Genomic DNA, 23121 nt, shown 5'->3' with positions numbered 1-23121 from the left:
GTGTTACAGCAGTGTGCTTGCTCCAAAGCATTCTCAGTGCAAGGAGTATCTTACTTGACATTTTTGCTAACTATATTTTATACGCACATGCAGATTTCCCTTTCATGAAGTCTGGAGTATAAGAGAAAAAAGCTGCTTTTTCAGATCCCAACAAAAGACTTTATACTCTTCTACCCGTCAGGGTAGCTCCAACAAATGTTCCGTGCAGGTGAGTCCCCCTTGACCATCAAAAAAGGTGTGCTGGGACATGCATGGACAAAAGCCATGTGAGCCAGGAGCTGTAACAAAGAGGGTAATCAGGCAAGATCAAGGGGCATAGGATGGATTCTATTCCTAGGAAGCTTGTACATCCTACATTATTCACAGAATCGTCTTTACCTTAAGCTTGTTTGTTCCTTTGTCAACAAGAGGAATGTCCCTTCCCGCAGCCCCTAACCATTAACCACTTGACTTTCTGAAGTCAGCACTTAAGTTTCAGTAACTGCTGCAGCAGAATCTTGGAAAAATTGCAGTTTTTATTCTCATTTTAGAACAAAGATCTCTACAATTAACATGAATACCATAGCCTGCACATACCTTTTTACCCTTTCATTAGCAAAGCATTTTAACTGGAATGCCGAATATAGGATTAATACAAGAACGGAAAGGAGTTTTATCAAACTCATGCATGATGACATTTTTCATTAGATTTTACTGAAAAGAAATACATCTAGAAACAAATTGGCAATTGTTGTCCAGACAGAACTCACAGGATGATATGTTTAAAAATCACAGACATGTATTTAACACACTATTATATCCATGTTTTTGTTTTTGCTGTAGCCTTTTTAAAAGGAAGCTTGGTTCACTATCACAAAAGCTACTGTATATAATGTTTAAATTTCATGTTAAAAGCTTATGGCACAATTTCTTTCTATGCAGCTCACAAATAAATAGCCACAGAATGCTGATATTGACTTTAATCCATTGATGCCATTCCATCAGATGTTGCCATTACAAGAAATGTCTTTTGCATATTTCACAGAGATGAACATGAAGGAGTGCAATAATAGTGAAGCATTGCAAAAATACAGGATGAGTTAGCATTGGATAGCCTTGAACCTAAATGCTTCCCACAGTCTCAGGGGCTTTCATAAACTGATAATTGTTTAGGAACACCAGGGTACAACTTACCATTTTGCCTCAGGGAGCTATGTTGGGCAACCACCGAGAAGACACAATTCCCATACAACACACAGTCCATTTCTGCACTGCAGTCTTCGTGCCAGCTGGAGTTTGAGTCAGGACAGGTCGTCCTGCCTCTTCCTGCTCCCGCACAGGGGAGCATTTGGCCTGGTGTATCTTGTCTGTCCTGGATTTGTGCTCCCGTATGGGAGCCAGGGCAGCAAAGTTCCCAGTGTAGAAACTGTACACACACACACACACACACACACACACATGCACACACACAGTCCTTCCCAAACCTGCTAGTGCACTTTGTTATTTCCAAGAAGCTTATGTTTGAATTTAGATACCAATATTCTAATCAAAAGAACCCCCCAAATTATGCTTGTTTAATATAATGGATTTATTCCACAAAGTATTGAAGGTTCAAACATTTTATTGAGTTCCAGGATTGATAATTGAGAGAACTAATTTGAAACTTATCTCATAGAGTCATAAATGACATCTGTGCAATTCCTACTTTAGCCACACTGAATCTTTTCACATTAGAAGTTATTTTCTGCTCTGAGTATGTCACTTAACTGAATTAACTGTTGAATTGGGACTTAATGATTATATTAGGCATTTTTTCCATCTACTTCGAAAATAAAGTAAAAAGACAATTTATATTTTTAAGGGAGATTTTAACTTCATATTTTTAATTGCAAAAATTAAAAGAATGGGTATTTCGTCCGTTCTGTAACACCAGTGAAATTAATTAAAATGAGGAGTATGTAAGGAAAATATGTGCTTGTAATAAAGATTTGCAATCAGTACTTTTCTAAAATATAATCAATTTATAGCAATGTATCAAAAACAGCTCAGTAAAGAATATGATTAAATTAGAGCTGAACACTGATGAACTCTTTCAAAGTCCATTAAAACAAACAGTACCCATAATCGATGTTCCTTAAACCATATTAAAACATATTAATTACCCCACTTGGTTAGCATTTACCTCTTCAATGAACATCTTCCATGCTTGGAAGCATCATGGAGAATGTGAAGCAAGGACACATTGATTAACCCTTATATTCAAAAGTACAACCAGACAGCTTTGCTGTGCTTTGCATCTATATGACCGTTTATGCACTGGAGGTTTCATGCTGGGCTGCAGGCTGGAGTTTTAGTCATGGCAGGTTGCCCCACCTCTTCCTGCACCCACATGGGGGAGCATTTGGCCTGGTGCACTTCATCAGCCCCCGATCTGTGCTCCTGACAGGGGGGTGGGGCAGTGAAGTTCCCAGTGCATAAACGGTCTATGTGTTGTAAGCTGATAAGCAGAGAGCAGCTTTCAGTTTAGGAAAGCTGTCATCCTGGAACAGGATTCCTAGCTGGTGGTGTTAATAAGCAATTATCTTCTGATTCCTTTATTACGATTCTTAGTGGTACGATCCAAGCTTAGTGTACCTTTAAAATATACCAAAGAAGTGGGCTTCATGTTTATGATTTTCAGATCAGAGAAGTGCCCAAAGTTTCTTCCCCTTCCATGCATTGCCATGTAACCTCTTCCTTATATCATCATGCTGCATTTCCATTTCCAGCACCTCTGCCGTATAGAGGTAAATAGTGGCCAAAGCTGCCCCAAGCAGCATGCCATAATGTGAGGATGCTAAGATCTGGTCCTTTGAGAATGAATCAGGAGTTAACATTTCATCAAATTCCAACAATGATAGCACATTTTTCAGTGTACACTACTATATAGTCAGATACCCATACAAATTGCTCTGAAAGTATGCTACAGCAAAATGGTCCTCCTTAACACTAATATTGCCACTGATTCTATCAGAACTGAATTTATATCTTCATGTATGATTGGTTTGCCCTCCCAAATACAGTTAGACTTACCATCCCACACTAAATATTTGCCCTGGTGTATGCCTTGCAATATCCATAGGAACTGAATACTACTTTGTCTCATTTTAAGCACTAATTGTCTGCGTCAAGATAGAATATTGTGCCGAAATATATTGAGGTGAAAAAATGAAGAATCAGAAGCCCAGAGAAGGAATATCAATTAGATTGTGGAGTTTTTGCTTATGCATAGTAAGCCTACAACAGTAAAGATCGGACAGGACTCCCTCAGGCATATGATTTGGGGCTGAAAAAGTCTCCTCTTCCATATGGCATTGCAAAAATATCCTTGTGTTAATGAATCCTGTCAAAGACAGCAGAGTTGATATAAGAATTCTGGAAAACATACATTTCAGAATGTCTTCATATAGAATAAAAGCTTGTTTGGGGCTTTTCTCCATCCCAAATCGAGACAGAAGAACTCAAATTCTACACCAGCATTCATTTCCAACCACTGCCAGCCAGAAGTACCTATTCTTGTCATCAAGGCTCATTCAGGGGTCACAGACAAGCCATGCTGAAGTGAACAGAGCTGGCACAGTTAGTACTGCATGTTGGGTTGTATCCCACAGAACCAAACCATGGCACACTTTCTAGCATCCTGTCTTGAATGCCACCTCCCTAACTTGTCATCCCATCACAAAAACCATTCAGGGCTTCATAAAGATGGATTACATCTACTAGCCATAAGAATCATTTTGCCTGGCAAGCCTGTAACACCACTCCCTGAGTTATTTGTGATGAGTTCTCATATGTCTGCTGGTATTTTGGACGTTTAAAAATAGGCACTACTGGATTGCTGGTTTTTTGTTGTTATTGTTGCACGAGACAATGCAACATATTTATGCAACATTCTATACTGCAAAGGAGTGGTATGAATTAAATGCCCCTGTAGATATGTTTGACATGCTCTTGAATTTATTTATCCCTTATCTTATCCCTTTGCATATGCTTTACATTCAGTGTAAAAAATTGCAAGCAAAGCTGTTTGATTATGCTGAAAGTGAAATGTCCCTTAGCTGTAGCCTAGCCAAGAGTGGCAGGGTCCACTCCCGCAAAGGATTCAGCAGCAGTCACAGGTCATGGTTTGGGAAATGCTAAGCCATCTCTATTGGCTGACACACCTAGTCCAAAGCTAAAAATTAATGTGCTACAAAGAGATTGAATTCATTAGGGCAGCAAACTTCTGGTTGTGAGGCAGAAGACGTCATCACAGGAGCAGCCCAATCAAATATGCCTGATATATGATATGGATTTAGATACTTCCCAAACATCTCCCCTATCTGTGTTAATGAAAAAGAAGAAAATCACCTGTGGAACTCATAACCAAGATGCAAATATCTTTCCTTTCCTTGGCTATAATAGAACTGTATAAGTGTGCAAATGGCACCCTGGGTACACCTGGCTCCAGTGTGTCTGTAAAACTTAGACTTTTAGGAATTGTATGCAGTTCAAGCTATGTTCATACTGATATTTCCTTAATCCTTTAAATTATCACACAGAAAGCCAATTCCAGCAATAATATCTGAAGAGGGAAGTCATAGAGTACACAGCTTGACTACCTAAAGTTTTGTGTGTAGGGAGGTATCATTTGTTTGAACACATTCCTGAGTCACTGTCCTTCTCCACATCAAGAAACATATCTTTAGAGAGAAGTGTTTTTAACTTAGGAGTCTATCATTCTTGAAGTTTGGATGGAGGTATCACTTCAAATTATGTTTAGTCTCCATCTCTTCAAATACTTTACAGGAAAAAAAATCCAGTTTAACTGTCCTTCAAAGTAGTATCAATGTTAACCATTTTGGTTTCCCTAGTGGCACAAACCTGCAAAATAAATAATGCCACTGTGTGAGAAATGTTGTACATAGTCCCTAACAGAACTAACAAGCCCATATAAATCATCACCTTTACAGTCCAACCATGGACCCTCAGCTTGTTATATTTTGTTCTCTACTGTCTTTTGTTTACTTACTGTTCTATTGTTCTACTGGATGCTGCCTATTGTTATTACTGTTACTAGATTGTCATTTATAGCCACTGATTCTCTGTACTGTTCCCATTCTGTCAAATTTTATGTAAACTGCCCTGAGCCCCAGGGGAGGGCAGTATATACATGTATAAATAAATGTATAAATAAACAAACAAACAAACAAATAAATAACAGTCATCAGAACATATCATATTAGACTACATTTGTAGATCCAAAGAGGTAAAACTTAGGACGTGGCTAGTGACATTCTTTTCTTGAATACAAGACTTTGTTGACATATCACAAATTACTTGTGAAGGTTCCCTTCCTTGTTCTAATATTTGTTGACCATGTGGCATAATCAGTAAATTTTTTAAAACCTCTCACTCCTTCTTTGTACAGTTCTGTATGTCTGTGTTAAGTGCTGACAACAGCACTTACAGCAACTCTATGAATAAATATTTGCCAGAATGTCCTATTGTGAGCAGCCATTCTCAGGCCCTGCAAACTGAGGTCCATGGCTTCTTTTACTGAGTCAATCCATATCATTTTGGGTCACCTAGCTTGGTGTAGTGGTTAGGAGTGCAGACTTCTAATCTGGCGAGCTGGATTTGATTCCCAGCTTCTCCACATGCAGCCAGCAGGGTGACCTTGGGCTCACCACAGCATTGATAAAGCTGTTCTGACTGAGCAGTAATATCAGGGCTCTCTCAGTCTCACCTACTTCACAGGCTGTCTGTTGTGGGGAGAGGAAAAGGAAGGTGAATGTTAACCACTTTGAGACTCCTCTGATAGAAAAAAGCGGCATATAAGAACCAACTCATCTTCTTTCTCTTTTCCTGCCACCTTCAACTTTCCCTAGCATCATTGCCTTTTCCACTGATTATTGTCTTCTCATAGCAATTCTGAATAATTCTGTTTTGATAGCTGCCTTCATCTTAGATGATTTCTATGTCAATAGCCCTACTAGTCATAATCAGAGCATCATATAGACTTTTGCCCACCGACAACAGGAAAATCCTGTCCTTGTCCCCAGTCCCTCATTCTTGATGAGCAGGAGAAAAAATGGGGGCAACAAGATCACAGAGTGTGGGGACCTAGAGAGTCACCTGGAAGTTTCATCACAATCTCTGAGCCTTCACATCTCCATGATGCTCTTGGAATTTCTCCATGGTGTTTAGGGGAATTAGGGGAATTCCTAGTGAGTAACAAAGGCTATGATATCATAAACCTTAGAGACAGCCCCCAGAATCTCCTAATATCTGTCAATGCAGGGCTGGCTACCTTTAGCATTTGTAGTGGAATAATTATGTTTCCACAAAATGGGTATACATTCACTTAAGTGTGAATGCCTGTTTCCCCTTTAAATGACAGGGCTTTCCCCCAAAGAACAGAGGAATGTAATATAGTTATCTCTTCATATATGCATATGAGAAAGGCCTTGTTAGTAATTAAATTAAAACATGGCAATTGATAGGAATGGATCTGTGCCTCTGCCTACTTTATCTATTTCTCTTGAGTACAGGATTAATTTGCTGTTAATTTCTATGGGAAGGGAAAATTGATGAACATTTAAAATAAACCTTGCACAACATGAATTGAATGTATTTCACTTGCAGTGTCTTTGGCTTGCTTGAGTAGTCCAATATGTACAGCAACTCCACCCCAAAATTGTTTTTTTTTACTGAACTGCTGGTAAGCCAACATAAAGGCCCATGTAACACTTGTTAGACCACTAGTTGTGCACATGGGAAGGAATTGCATATAAGACGGCATTTGTATTCCTCTAGAAATGTGCCACTAGACTTCATGATCCAAAAAACTGAATACATGAACTCACCACATCTGATTTATAAACTCTGGGGATTTGGGTTTGTTGAATTTTGGTCTGAGGCTTCAAAACAAAGTGCTTATAACTAACTGCTATTTTTAGAATAAACAGCCTTCCTCAATCTGTATTTGGAATCTATCTATAAGGGCTATAAAACTACATAAAAATTATTTTAGATCAAGGAAGTTGTTGAGTTGGATCCTACAACTCTTCTGGTCAATCTTATCGGACTCCGTTTACAATGCTGCCTGTTAGTGTGCATCTAGTCAGTAATGCATGAGATTTAAATCCTAGAGATCTTTTGCTTATCTGAAGGAACAATTTCTATGCAGCTGCACACTATAAACACCATCCACTGGGAACGTCTTGTGCAAAAGCTCAATGAGAATGACTAGTGCAATTCCTATTTAAGCTGTTCATTCCAGAGGTGCTTGTAGCGACTACTGGCAAATGATTTCCTAAACTCTTAAAACATAACGAAACCTCATCATTAGGCCCACTGAAATGAACAGTGCAATCCTAACAGACTTCTAAATTGATTAGTAACAGTTTAGAATTCCATTTAATTTTTTAAAATTTGGTAGGATCATGCTCAGACAATTTCATTTCTGGCTTTGACTTCAATTAAGAAAAAACAAAAACAGAATGTAAACATATCTACCTATAACTATCAATAGATTTCAGAACTGGAACAAAACTACCTCTTCATACAAAGTATTGTAGATTTACAACAATCCAATAAAGTAATTTTGAAAGATGAAATGAAACAAATTGTGCAGTTTCTTGGATGAGTTTCAGTAATCATGATGCCCTATAACGTGACATTTAGCATACTAGAAAATGCTGAATTTGCTTTCAAACAAAGGGGGCATTATTTTCTAATGTCATGTTTTGGCTAAAGTCAACTGAGCTGGGTAAAATCAATGGTGCTTACAGACTGACCTTAAGAAGTCTAATCATACTTCCTAGAAAGCATATACATTAAGTAAGTCATTGTACATTCACAGTATCCCATAAATTTTCAATAATTTAAAAGCATATTTAGCTTTCTCTGAGATGTACCCTGCTTCTACTCCCCCTTTGAGCTTTGAAGGTGACACTGAAATGACTGTGACTGCCTAGCCCCACATCCCATCCTGTAGGTTACTGCCAGGAATCTGTCCAGTGTTTTCTTAAGTCAGCAGAAGGTCAATTTCTGCTGTGATTTTCACTATATGATAAGACACTTACCTTGTATAGTCTTGGAAATACTAGCACTTGGACAAAGTACACTTGTGTATCATCTCAAACAGGGCTCACAATCAATAAACTGCTTGGGTCAGAGTACCATCGAATCAGTACTAGAAACATAATGGAATTGGTTTGTGAATGATAGCTATTGAATCTTTGTGAAGGATTTTGTACAAAGTGTCCCTTTGAAGTGCCATGAATCTAAAATATCCCTGTGTTTGTTATAAAAACTACTGGCAGTGCTCTTAAGTCTAGAAAACCTGCTTTGGCACTTAAAAGGGAAACTGCCAATGGTTACATTTCCAGAATGTTGCATCTTTAAAATAAAGGCTCAAGGCAAATTTTCAGCAGATTTAAAATGGTAATAGCATCTCTGCTAGTATGGCACTTATCTGAAGACATTTGGGGCTCCCTTTTGATTGATTTAAAAATACAGTTGAATTAAAAATTACAGTAAGGAACTACAAAGAAATATTATACCATCACGTAACGGTATGTATAAACATGTTGGCAGTATCGTTTAGTCAAGGGATTTGTTTTTACTGTGAAAAAAAATGGGTTACTTTTAATTAGTGTGCAGTAAAAACTCTGTTGTAACATATCTTCATTGAGTGTCATTCTTCTATTCCATTGTGACTTTGCACAGCAAGTCAAATACGATTTTTTTTTCTCCATGCCCATTACGAGCCAGTCTCTAGTACTTAATTTCATTACTGGTGAATGTCTTCGTGCCTAATGATTTTGTAGATAACCCAGTAAAAAATGTTGAATATCAGAAAGGCTAATGGAAAGCAGGCTCTGGAGATGGTATCAATCTTTTTGGCTCGATCAATGAACACCTTCCTCATTTCTTCAGGGCTTTTTGGTACAACTTGAACTGGATTATTTGGCCCCTTGGGAGTGACACCATCTTTTGCTTGAATACATGGTGGCCCCATTCCATAGCCTGTGAAGCTGAACCGATTCTCTCTTATATCATCATCCTGGGGAAAAATCAAAATCAAAATCTTAATTCTAAAAGTATTGGCAACCATATATGATTTTTACATAGTAATTTGCTGTTGTAAACTACATTATTGCTTCTTTTTGTTACTGCCATTTTCGTCACAATTTTGCAGTTCTGAAGTTGTAATCAACAACTTATTACCTGCGATTATATAATGCTCTTTCTTGATTTATGTCATGTATAGATGGATCTATCATGAAGTTTAGGGTCTGTTCCTACATGGATAGTGGAATGGAACAATAAATTGGTAAGATATATATATATATATATATATATATATATATATATATATATATATATATATATATATATATATATATATATATATATATATATAAATTGTCTGCTATATTGGTGTAACACTACAGCATCATTATTACTTTCCTCATTATTCTGTTGCATTATGAGCTTGTATTCAGGTGAGCAGTAACTAGACTGCTAGGGAGTGATATGAAACCATAGCTAATCCTATGCTCATTGGCCTACTATAATTTTCGTTTTTTAGACTGAGTATATGGTTGCTGGCACATATCAATAACTCAGATTACTTATAATCCATCCTGCCATCTAAGAAAATCAGATCTTGCAAGAACATCAGATGTCTTGGATTAATGAAAAGGTTTGAATGCCCAATGAATTATGGGGAACATTGTACTGAAACAGGATCGAAAGTTCTCCATTTTGGGTGTATTTATTCTCTCTAAATAATCTTAATCTGCTGGGTAGGAGTTCTTCCTGCCTCAATTTGTACTCTAATATTTGTAAATCAGGGGGGAAGTGCACTGTAAGTTTTTAGTATTTTATCCTTGATGTTTGGACAAAGGAATCCTGGCTTGTTTCTATTTTGTTTAGTTCCCTTGAGTCTTGCATTATTGCTGTTGGCCAGTACTTCCTTTCCATCCTTTCTCACAATGTAAAATAACAGATTTGTACAGTATAATATGGGTCTTGTGGCTTAGCCACTCAGGCAACTTGATCTATAAAGGCTGCACTAACTTTCCACAAATAATATAACTTTTGAATTGTATTTATGTAATATTATATAATTCTGAGACATTCCCTTATTTTTATGAGCATTAAACAATTGGGAATTTGTAGACTTGCCTTAAGATTGTATTGCCCTAGTGCTGGAACAATGCATAGTAACTGCAAAATGCTCTAGTTTCATGCCATTCCTTATTCAAGCAGTCCATCTGTGGACTCAGAAATGTTACATATATGAAACTATTTTGCTTGTTCTGTCCATGATTTTCTTTCTTGTTCCTATATAGTTCAATAGAGTATGTTAAATGAAATCTTTTTAAATTTGAGGTGGTAAATTCACATGAGAAAATGTTTATCTGGAGCCTGGACCTTCCAAGCGAGAGCCTTGGGTGGCCAGCCAGCGCTAGGAGGTCCAGATAATGTTGCTACTACACCAGAGGTAGTCAACTTGTGGTCCTCCAGATGTTCATGGACTACAATTCCCATGAGCATTTGGCGGACCACAGGTTGATTACCCCTGTACTACACTATAGCATAATGTTTATTTTTGTTCAACAAACTGGGGTGATAAGATCTGATATTTAACATAAAGCTGTTTTTTAATGTAAATTTAAGTTCTCCTCTCAAGATTGTGGCTTCTGGCTTGTATGTCTCTTTCTCTCTTTGCTGCCTAGCTGTGTTGTTTTTCAGTGCCTCAGTTGCAGAGAGTTGCTTCTGAAACCAGCAGATGGTGCCAGCCCAATTCGTACAAAAAGACTAGACTCTTTCTGGCATGTGCAGCTTGTTCTGTACAGAAAATATATATGTATATTTCTAACTTGACTGTGCTGCAGCTCTTGCTGCCCTTAGACACTAAAACAAAATGCAAAGGGCAAATAACACCAAGAAAATGAAGAAGCTGGGGATTGCTAGCAAATGAAGGAGAGTCATAAGACTATAAAACAGCAGCAAAAATCCAAATGCATATGATTCAAAATGAATTATATTCTGAAAAAGAAATCTTGCTTTTACTTCATAACTTGTGAAACAACGTACTTGTTGCAGTTAATTGTGGTCAATGTTATTTAAAATTCAAGAGACTTATACAGAGTCAATGTGGCTTCCACAATAATTGCATAATAATGTTTATTATTACTATTATTATTAAATGTATGGTATTTTGTATTTTATATGTATTGCATATAGCGAGGAGATCCTAAAATTGTCTGCCAGGCAGAAGGTATTCTAAGGTAGTTTTCCCATTAACTGCCTCCAAGACCCATTATGCACGGGGGTTTTAGCACACATTCGGGGTGGAATGGCGGTGACTAAAATCACGGATAACGCACGGAGCCGGCTGCAACCGGCTGCAGCTTCGGTGCATGCCGCCGAAAAAGCCGCGTCAGTGAAACGCGGAAGAAAGCGCAGCTTCCGGGTGAGCGGGGCGCAACCAGAAGCGGCGCCCGGATCGGCGCGTGCATAATCGGTTACTCTGGGTTTTGCCGCCGTCGCGCCCCGCCCCGTGTATAACCGGTATGCGTCGCGTCTTCCCCCTCCGCGTTTTCCATGTGACCCAAAATCGCCGTTTCGGCGGCCATGCATAATGGGCCCAAGTCATGACTCTGGTATTCTTTTGAGGTTCCAAGTCCTAGCCAGGGCCAACCCTGCTTAGCTTCTAAGATCTGATGGAATCAGGCTTGCCTGGGCTATTCAGAACAGATGCATAATATTTTCTATTGTTCACCATGTCACTGTAGCAAGCACCATTCCTAGTAGAATTTAGTGACAGCAGCAAAGAGGATCATGTTAAGCTTCAGCTTCTATGTGTATTCCTTCTCCTCAGATTCCAACCAACCTGAGCCTTCCACTTATTGGTAAGGAATATATTATCTAATTTCTATGACTATCAATGAAATACTTTGTGAGTAGCTAGCTGATACTTTGTGATACAGAACAGATTAGATCACTCTGTTGTCTAAACATCTCATTTCAATGAATTCAATCCTCCCTCCTTCCTCTTCAGAACATCCTACCATTGAATACATGGAGAAGATATAGGGTAGCGATCCCCAACCTGTGGGCTGCGGACCACATGTGGTCCTTCGACTAATTGGAGGTGGGCCGCGAAGGACGCCTTCCCCCCCCGGCCCTTTACTTCATCCCCCCCGGCCCTTCACAACACACTTTGGGTGTCATTGTCTCCCATCACTCCCAGATGGGACTATCTCGTTGCAGAGAAACAAGCTCAGGGTTCCCATTGATTTGTCATTGTCATGAGTTAAAATTTCCATGAAAATAAAATGTTCCTTATGTTCATTGTTGTGGTGTGTCTGTATCTTATTTTGAAGGGATGTTTAAACATTACCATAGCGATCAGAGAGCGTTAGGGAAGTGGTTGAGAGTAGAGGAGTAAACTACCCCCCCCCCCACCGGGCCTCAGTAAAAGGCGTTGAGTGGTCCCCGGTGAGTGGTCCCTGGTGATAAAAAGGTTGGGGACGATTGATATAGGGAACTGGAGCAAGGAGGTACTTATTACTTTACTGTTTTTATTGTATTTTACACTGAATTTGAATAAGTTGTAAACTGCCCCAAGCCTGTTTGCAGAGAGGGGAATTCTATGCATTTAATAAATAATTATAATAATTAAGAAGAGATCTGGTGTTATATCTCTGATCACTTACAAGGAAAATGAGGGAAAATATGCTTTTCTGCATTTTGTTACCAGTTGAGCCTTAATTCTTACATCTTTAAATGCCTGTGAGATCTCATTGAGTGCTCTGTTATTCCACCAGTGCATGACGGAGGATACCATGCTTACTCATTGGCAGTCATACTGTTTTTCTGGAAATACTGAAATGCTAGTCCTTAAACAGCCAGAGAAACAGTTGAAGGTAACCACATGTGAACTTGGGTCACAATCTCTCAGTAACTTTGATTCCAGGAAGAAACAAGATCTATTTTTCTAATAACAGTCTTATCATATAGAGATAGCAATGGAAGTTAACAGAGCCCACATGGAAAGACATTAGTTCAGACAAATGGACTGGGCCTTTGATAATTACTGGAAATCACATTAGAACAAATGGGACATCTTTTACATAGTTAACCATAAGGTTATATTGTAGATTTGAGCCAAAGTCCCATCTGTGAAATTAGCACTTCTCAAGCCATTGCTATGCTGCAACGATTCATGGATTTCATTTCCATCACATACTCCCTCTTAAAATTTTCACCAAAATGGAAGAAATGGAAGAAAACAAAAGGAAATAAAAGAGAAAGGCATGATTAAAATGGGGGGTGGTGGTGATGTAATCAGCCTAGCTCAACGATCTGTTTGCTTTGAGAGTAATTTGTGCTGCTTAGATTTTAAATAAAAAGTAAAATGCTTCTGAAAAGCAAATATGGAATATTAAAACGTAGCCTTCAAGCAAACTACATGTTTCAGCTCAAGTATAAAATTAGTATGCATGCTTGCTTCTTTTAAAGTAGAAATGTCAACAAGCAAAAGAATTATCCATAGTATCAATTATGTATGCATATCTCCATGTTCTATTCTACTAGTTTTATTTTGGTAAGTTTTTTAAAGATCAAAGTGTAAATTCATTTAAAATATGTTTAGAAGTCAGCTCTTATAGATATGGTTCTAGAAAGGCAGGATACTGATGTAGATCAAAGAAAGCAGTGTCCTAAGAATCCAAAGGTAACTAATTTTTCCATTGCCTCCTTTCAAAAAGATGTAGGTTGGAACCATCACATTATCAATATCCTGTATATTTTTCAGGTTAGCTTTTCACATGCCACCTATGTATGGCTTCTTGGAGTTAAATTTTTCTTGCAGATTTCTCATGACTCATCTGTTGTTGTTTTTTGGTGTGGACAAAGGGAAGTAGGTAGAAAATAATGCAGTACATTATCTAACCATTCTCCAACCTGTAACCAGCCTGACAAAGTAGTGGAAATGAACTGAATTTCTTAAATGAGTCCTGGAGTGCTCTAATGTGAGATATATTATCAGTAGACTAATAGTGACTCTTCATATTTCACTTCATATTTCTCTCTTTGGGAGGAAATAAACAGGTTATCTTTATATTGCCTATATATTTTCCTTCAGATGGAGCACATAGGAATGCCTAGAAGTCATTTGAAATCAGAAACACAGTATGTGTGGGTAAATAAAGTTAAACCCAGACTAAACTCCTCTTCCCTCACCCCAACAGTGTCCTAGAGTAACTTCTATTTAGCAAGAGAAAATATACTGGAAATTTAATCATGTATTTGTGGCATCTTGTCTAGCTAGACTCACAGATTCTGAATGCCATCATTTATACGGTTGCTCTGAACTAAAAAAAACCAAATCAAATAGATATTCTGGACTGTCAAAATATAAAGCAACCATTTTTATATCAGAAGAGGCAATTATATTACCACTAATGAGCAAATAACCAATCTGTTATTCCTCACCACACTTCAGTTGAAGTATTTAGTAAAACTTTGCCAAAAACCCACTGCTTTGATCCATTTAGATTTTTAAAATGATCATTATTAAAGGAAATAAATGCTGAATCAAACAAATTGATTTCCTAACCTTGGGACACTTCCCAGACTCACTTTTTAGATCTTTCCATTTTCTCCACAGGGATTTAGATGTGCTGTACAAGCTCTGCATCACTCCAGCCGCCCACATATGAAAAGAAGTGTTAGGTGGTCCTGAACACCTATAAATGATTTCTTCCCGTGGTTTTCTCTCTAAGTTCCTTGCCAAATGATAAATCATATCTCTCCTCCCTACAGTGTAGATAGAAATGCTTCTAAAAGCAAAATTCTAATCAGTCACTTTTGTAAGTAGCTCACAAAGCAACTTTCATTTTACAGTGGTTCCATGAAAGCGAGCTATGAGAAAGCCTGCTGCTTTCATCAGAAAATGAAAACATGATACCCAGCTTTGGTCCATATTGAGAAGGCTGGAGTTTAAAGGAAGTAAATAAACACATACAATGTTGCTTGTTCCTAAACATTGTATTCTCTTTTGCTTTCATACCACATAACAGTAGTGAAAATGGACTTTCAAATGGACAAGAAACTTGTCAAGCTTTAAAGGAAATGCTCTAACTTTACAGTTCTGTAATGGGAAAATCCCAGAGAATATGGGAAGGGCAAAGTTTGTGGAAGGCAGGAAGGTCAGCGGAAATGTGATGCCACAGAATCTACACTCCCAGTATAATGCAATATAATCCATCCTCCAAAAGAGCCATTTTCTTCAGTGGCACTAAACAGACTATAGGAATCACTTGTAATTTTGGAAGATCTCCAGAGACCACCTGGAAATTGGCAAGTTTTGAATCCAGCTACAAAAGCCTTTAACTTTGTTCCTATAGGAAACGGTTTTACCATTTCTTATCAGCAGTTGCCATCCATGAAATGACAATCTACTAATATTCTCAAATGGTAAACTTAAACCATGCAGAAAGCTTCGACAGAGTTCTCAACCCACTTAAATCCCTTTTTAATCCTTCTGCAGGTTTCATTGTGATTTGGGAATTACACAGTCTTTGCACTGACCTTCTTCAAAAGAGAGAATGTCATCCTGTGTTCACATGTTATTTGCACAGCCACCTTTGAAACAGGATGCTGTTTTTATGAAGCAGGCAACCTCTGCTTGCGCTTCCCGTATTTCTCTAATCTGCACTCATCATATTTACCTTGTTCTTCCTCTTACGGTGAAATCTCAAAAGTTCCTTATGCTGTCTTGACACAAAATTTACAGCTGCATATTCCAGAAGTGCCGAGAATACAAACAGCAGACACACAGCCATCCAGATGTCAATAGCCTTGACGTATGATACCTAAAGACAGCACCAAGTAGAATATTGAAGGCATTAGAAGAAGAGTTGGTTCTTATATGCCACTTTGCTCTACCAGATGGAGTCTCAAAGCAGTTTACAATCACCTTCCTTTTCCTTTCCCCCACTACAGAGACCCTGTGAGGTAGATGAGGCTGAGAGAGCCATGAGATTACTGCTTGGTCAGAACAGCTCGGTCAGTTCTGTGACAAGCCCAAGGTTGCATGTGAGGGAGTGGGGAATCAAATCTGTCTCACCAGATTAGAAGTCCTCACTCCTAACCACTATACCAAGCTTTTAGCATTTTGTAATGTCAAGGGATGAGAAATACACTCCCTGAAACCATAGTGAAAGTGAGCTATATAAGAGAGGACCAAAGACAATCTAGTTTCCATAGAAGTTCCTGTATAACTTTCTGTTAATTAGTGTAAATGGTTCTTATTAGCTAGCAATTGTGCTGAAACAGCATCACAAACTGTAGTGCATACACCAGTCTTTCTCCTATTGGGGAGAAAAATGGAGCATAAATATATGAACAACTTCTCCTGTAAGCATGTATAAGGGAACAGTATTTTATCCACTTCAGTGTAAGTTCATTCAGCCAAATGTCTACACATTACGAAAGTGTATGCATACAGGCTCTTCCATGCAATTAGAAAGCTGACATAGATTAATCAAATGGATGAACCTATACCCAAACACGTACATGCACTGGGCTTACTTTACTTGGTTGGCTGTGCTGGAATGTAACTATGTATATTCTCAGAAATACTAGTCTATTGTTTTGCTGAAGTCATGGTTTCTGCAAAGTAAAAAGAAGTTGACCTTTGAGTAATAAATCATATGCATGCTATCACCTTCTAGTGAGGTTTTGAGTTTTATGCCTGCCATCACTTTGAAAAACACAGAAAATTGTTGGATATTTATGAACAAGTCTGTGTGGGGAGTAACTGCCAACAATGTGTTTGGTAGAAAATGAAATAAAATACTATTCATCTCTATGGTATGATGCTAGTAATATACAGAGATCTCCAGGGCTATTTTGGGGACACAATTAAAATTATTATGCTAAATTTATAATGCAGTCCTATCCAAATAGGCTTCCATCTACATACCCAGGGTGGAACATTTACCAGTCCTCAGCCTGAATTACTTACAGTTCAGGTGTGGGAGAAAAATTACCTCTAGGAATTTCTACTAGTTACTAGGAATTTCCACATAGTCACTCTAGAAATTTCTAGAGACTGGCCAAATCCAGCCAGTCTACAGAGACTGGGGATACAGCTTGGAGTATAATCAGGAAGTGATATTACATTCTCAGCAAATTCCACCTTCCCCAGGCACCACCACTAAAATCTAGTATTTTCCAAAGCAATCTGGCGATCTAATCTGGCATGCCAGGTTTGATTCCATGCTCCCCCACAAGCAACCAGCTGGGGTGACCTTGGGCTCACCTCAGCACTGATAAAGTAATTTAGCACTGGCTTGCACTGCCAATAGCTAAGTTGCCATATTTAGTTTCAAACAATTTAAATAATGGACATTCCTCACAACTCAGTCAGTCATTAAATAAACAAACAATCAATCAGTCTTTATTCGTGTAGCTTGCCCTTCCTGTGAGGTTCATGCTGGTCAAGATGTAACTTCTATACAAATGTAAACTTTTGAAATAAATACTGAAGTGCATTATCAGTTGGGTTTGGTTTAGCCAGTAAACTCCAAGTCATAAAAGAAAGCTAACAACATTTCTGAAAGATAAGGATGTCACCAAATTGAGACAATCTATGTCCATTTAAAATGCATGCCAGTCTACTTTCCTGGTGGCTTCCTATGTGCATGGAGACTTGGGATGGACTAAATCCTGAAAGGAATTATGCAGATATTATGGTCAGGGCAGGAACTGTTTGCCTCAGAGTGGACATTTTTGGTTGCCTCTTTATGGCAACTATAATATACATGCCAAGCATCCAAGGTGAGTGGCAATCTATTCCAAGGGGTAGGGATTTCTCCAGTTGTGGGCCAACCAACATGGCTGCCTCTCTATGTACCTGTACTTCCTGTACACAGAGAAAGTATTATCAAGAAAGTATTGTTTTGATTTTAGAGATTATGCTTGCATATAGAAAGCTGAAAGAATCAGTGGGAAAAAATAATATACAGATGATCCTATAGAGATAAATAGTGGCCCGGAATAGCCTGAGGCCACCATTGATGTGGTGGGATGGGGCATATGGGAAGAGACACGGGGAGGGAGCAAGAGACTCATGAAGTGCATGAGGCTGCAGTGGCAGTGTGGCGCCTTATGATTGGAGGAGAAAGCACTGGTTTGTGCAGGCACAAGGAAGCGCCTTCTGACAACCGGCTTCTTGCTTGGAAGATGCGGACGAGCTTCCCACTATCCCTTGGTACAGAGCTTGGCATGATGCCAAGATGGGTTGGATGGCACAGGGTTCATGGCAAGTTGTGGTTTGTATGAGTTTTTTTGCTTATGTTCTCATCACAGCTTGTGGGTTGGCAGGGGACTGAACCAATTGGGGAGGGAGTATGCCTTGCATGGCAAATTCCTCAAACAAGGGGCCTCCTTAAAGAGGTGGAAAACCTGTGAGTGGGTGCCAAACCCAGCTGGGGGAGGCAAGGTTTCATGGGGCCAGGTGGCCTGGGACGGGTCTGGAAGAGGTTTGCACCTCTTCTAGGGATGATAGTGGCTTGCAGGGCCTGGGTTTCCAGCTGGGAACTGGGCAGAGGGTGGCAAGTTACTGCAATGGGGATAGAGCAGTTGGCTGACTGCAGAACGGTTCCCTACCTCCTGCCAGGCCAACACTTTAAGTTGTTTGGTTAATAAAAGCTGTTGCCTTATTACTGCCCACACGGTATGTCTGTTCGTAGCCTGAGACTCCCTTCCTGCAAGTCAATCTAAATTAGGAGCATCAACAGAAATTTGGCATATTCAGATAACAAACAACATGCATTAGAGTTGCCAACTCCAGCTAGGGAAATTCCTGGAGATAGAGGAACTACTTCCTGGGTAGGGTTTGAGGAAGATAAGACAGTTCAGCAGAGATGTCTACTCTCCAAAGCTGCAATTATCTCCAGGGTAACTAATTTCTGTTGTCTAGAAATCAATCATAAAGATCATAGAATCATAGAGTCATAGTTGGAAGGGACCTCCTGGGTCATCTAGTCCAACCCCCTGCATTATGCAGGACACTCACACTCCTATCGCTCATCCACTGTCACCTGTCACCCCCTTGAGCCTTCACAGAATCAGCCTCTCTGCTTAAAAATCTCCAAATATGGAGAACCCACCACCTCCCGAGGAAGCCTGTTCCACTGAGAAATCGCTCTAGCTGTCAGGAACTTCTTCTGGAGGGTTAAGATGGAATTTAGAATCACAGAGTTGGAAGGGGTCTCCTGGAACATCTAGTCTAACCCCCTGCACTGTGCAGGATACTATTGCTCATCCGCTGTCACCTGCCACCCCCTTGAGCCTTCACAGAATCAGCATCTCTGTCAGATGGCTATCTAGCCTCTGTTTAAACATTTCCAAAGATAGAGAACCTGTTCTGTTTTTACACTTCCCATTGGTCCTACAGCCCTAACCCTGTTGCATGGCTCATGAATGCCCGTCCCATCAACTGCACTGACTCGCTCTCCGTGATCCGATAGAAGAACTCAATGTGCCGCCTGGAGGTTGATAGTCCATGTAATTCATGAAGTTCACTAGTTGACAATGCCATCTCTTTTTTCTCCTGTAAGGTGCTGTGATACCCATATGTTGTATGGTAGCTGTTTTTGAAAGCTGTAAATACTACAGCCTATTTGACTAAAACAAATATCATTTGCCATAAAAGATAACAGTCAAACCAAAGCAAGTTCAACAGTTTCCCTACCTTTGGGAGTGATGCCCGTGACCCTGAACTCTGTGTTGTCATAGTAAGCACTGTTGTTATACCTAAAGCCACTCTGGCTGGAGCAGCATCCATATTGATCCAAAAGGACACCCAGGAGAGTATGACAATCAAGAGACTGGGTATATACATTTGAATGAGATAATAACCCATTTGCCGTTCAAGGTGGAATCGAACTTCAATACATGTAAACTTGCCTAGTTAACAATAGAGAAAGATTGTTAATGGAACTACTTGTACTTTTCTTCATCAGCAGCACATGATCAAACAATAGCAATTTAAAAACCTTTTCCCCACACATTTATTTTTTTTTAATTATACCCCGCCTTTCTGCCCTCATAAAGGCTGCCAGTCCAGATAACAAATTAAATTACATAACACAGCAACAAATTTACCAGTATATGATAAAGTAAAATAAAACATATGAGCCTATGACCATATGCAAGTAAATGTACCTAACATACACAGTACAATAACATCTTAAAAACCATTAAAACCAACATAATTGAAACCAAAGCTAAAATACAAACAAAAATATTTTTAAAACTGAATTAAAACATTGGGTAGGAAAGAAGAATGACTGAGGAAATTCCAAATAAAATGAAGACTTCAGCTGCTGGTGGGAGATGACAACAGAAGGAGACAGACAAGTATCCTTGGTTTCTAGAGTTTGGCTGCCATGACCAAGAAGGCCATTTCCCAGGTGGCCACCCACCTACTCTCAGAGGATTATCATAGTGGTAGCATGGCTTTATAAGGGGTTAAGTGGTCCTTTAGATTGCATTTATAACAGTTTTAAAATAAAACTGCCATGTAGTCATGGCTCCATGCTTTTCATTCATTCTGTTTAATGAAAAAAGTTGCTCATAAACACCTCTGATTCATAGGATCTTTCTGATTGCTCTAAGCTAGGCATAAATAGCATGGAATAGTCCTTTATGACATACTGATAATCCACAACAGAGAACTGTGATTGCTAGAAATCTGGAGTAATGTAGACCTTTCCTCTGACCCAGCAAGGCAGTTTTTAACTTTGTTAGAAGAACTGCAGTGCACTGATATTCTGTCATTCAGTCATTAGATAATTGTTTTCTTTTCCTATTCCAAAGGCTGGCCCACTCTATCCAGTGGAACATGCAAGTTTCTTCTCATGCCAAAAGAGAAGAAACAGACCCTAAATTATTACAGATGTCGTCAGAGAAATCTTTGTACAAAGGAATCCCAGTTGAGATTTGCATTAGCACAGAAGAGACACAGATTGTTAATTAAATATTAAAGGAAAAGCACTCATGCTTCTCTTAAAACATAAGGAAAGCAAAAAAAGAAGAAAATGTTGTTTACTACGTGTGAGACATGTATTCTTTGCTATTTTGTGTGGAACTGTGTACAAATCCACATTGGGCTCCAAAGATTCCTCCTCTTTGTGCTCTGATAATTTCATTTAATCAAGAAAGTGTTTGGCATATGGCTTGCTCTACAGGTTGATCAACAGTGGCACATGAACAGCTGTGCTTATTTTGTTTTCCTATCTAGCTAGCAGCAGTGCACACATAATATACTTGTGGGTTTTGAGAAACCCACAACTATTACTATAAACTATAACTATAAATGATATTGAGAAAAAGGTCTCCATACTGATAAATAGTTTGGAAATCAATTTTTCTACAGAAGCAGCACGCTAAACTGCACTGAATAGCTTGAATTGAGATATAGAGATTTTAGTATATTTCAGTGGTGCTTGAGACACAGGGAGAACTCTCTGAGTATGAATTTACTGCTCTCAGTTTCCTATCAGTAAACTGGGAAACAGCCTAATTTCAAGTATGCAACTTATATAGCTTCACTTTACTTTCTGTTTTGATTTTCCAACTGCTTCCTCTTCCTTAACTGCTACAACTTTCATTAAAGACAAATCTTCAACCTTCTTATTCCTTTGCTTCAGCCAACATCTGTATCGTTTCTTCTAGACTTTAAAATGGAATGTGGCCTAGTGACAGAAGACATGTTTCTATTCCAAAACACTGAGGAAGAGATCTCCTCCAGAGTTTAACAAATCACCCCCTGGGCTGTCATTTGGGGCTAGTGTGGCAGCTGTACCTGTGCAACTCCTCTGCTCATAGGCTATGGCATGGTTAAAGATAACCAAAGGATTAACATCACAATAAACAGCAACAACTGTCTTGCAGTTGATGGCAGACTGTATCAGGCTCCTACCTGTGTTGTAATTCTTGGTGCAATAACATAAATCTTTCTCTTCTTTCAACAGAAACTGAGGCAAAGTGAGCCCATCAGCAACCTGCACAGCACCCTTTTCTTGCCACTCAAAGATGAGATCATTCATCGTGTATCCAACTAGAAAGCAAAGCAAGGCCTATAAGATGCCATCAAAGCATATGTAATTCCAATATTAACCATCTAACAAAAGTAAATAAAGTGTTAGCCTGGGAAGATTCAAAAATCTATTCTGTTCCAAACCTATGCAATTTATATAGGCCTTATGCATATTACAAATAAATTCCCCACCTAACTTGGTGAGATCTTAATTGGCAAACAGGTTTTTGACAACAGCAGATGTTGTCCCACTACCATGACCTATGGCATTATTCTAAGGTAATCAACAAAAACAGGGACCATTTCTGCATGAGGAATCCATTCTGAATGGATTTCGAATGTTGGTGGGTTTTAGAGGCCCCTCCACATGATATTGCCTGCATCCCAAGGCTGTCCAATAGCTGTGTCAAGTTTTGGTCATTTTTAACTGGGAATCACCAAAACTGGATTTACATCCCTAAATTGTACATCCCATTGGTGAGCAACCAGTGAGCAACCAGGGATAAGATTGTATGGAGGAGAAATGCCTTGGCAGCTTTGTCCCAGCCTTGCACCCTCCCTCCTCTCTCCATTTCCTTCTCTGAGTAATTTTTATTTTAGTTTGGAATTCTGTGGTCTTTTGATTTTTTAAACAGAAATTTGAAATGCAGACTTAGCTCTTAACAAGATAGTATCAAAATAATATGCAATCCTATTTATATTCATCAGTGTTCCGTATAGGGAGTGACCCTCCAATGTGTATCTTGTATCATACCTTGTACGCATTCAGATGAAAACCAGCTGTGTGTAAAACAAATTTATCATTTGAAGCATGTACATTATAGCCAGGAGAAAAATCTCCAGAGTATAACTCATTGAACTGACAAGAAACAACTGCTGTGTCAAAATAGATTTTCCTAAATGAGATTCATTAATTTAATATGTGTTTTAATTATAATTATCTGTTGGGTAGCCTCTACCTCTTTCTATGATACAATTCATTTACA

General features: G+C 38.8%; 1 protein-coding gene across 2 annotated transcripts in view; it reads right to left on the bottom strand.

Moving 5' to 3' along the window:
• Nucleotides 1-1351: 1351 nt before the first annotated feature.
• GLRA3 (glycine receptor alpha 3) overlaps nt 1352-23121 on the bottom strand; it is a 79428-nt gene continuing 57658 nt past the window's right edge. For both annotated transcript variants that reach the window (XM_077302442.1, XM_077302443.1), the window contains 4 exons: nt 22019-22156; nt 19787-20001; nt 15756-15899; nt 1352-9070 (listed from right to left, as the gene is read on the bottom strand). In XM_077302442.1, coding sequence (XP_077158557.1) covers nt 8798-9070; nt 15756-15899; nt 19787-20001; nt 22019-22156 — 770 coding nt within the window. In that variant the 3' untranslated portion in view covers nt 1352-8797. The remainder of the gene's footprint in view (nt 9071-15755; nt 15900-19786; nt 20002-22018; nt 22157-23121) is intronic.

This window comes from Paroedura picta, chromosome 10 (assembly GCF_049243985.1).
Source record: "Paroedura picta isolate Pp20150507F chromosome 10, Ppicta_v3.0, whole genome shotgun sequence".
Lineage (NCBI taxonomy): Eukaryota > Metazoa > Chordata > Lepidosauria > Squamata > Gekkonidae > Paroedura > Paroedura picta.
Note: the sequence above shows the minus strand (reverse complement) of the source record. Positions and strands in the feature narration are given on the sequence as shown.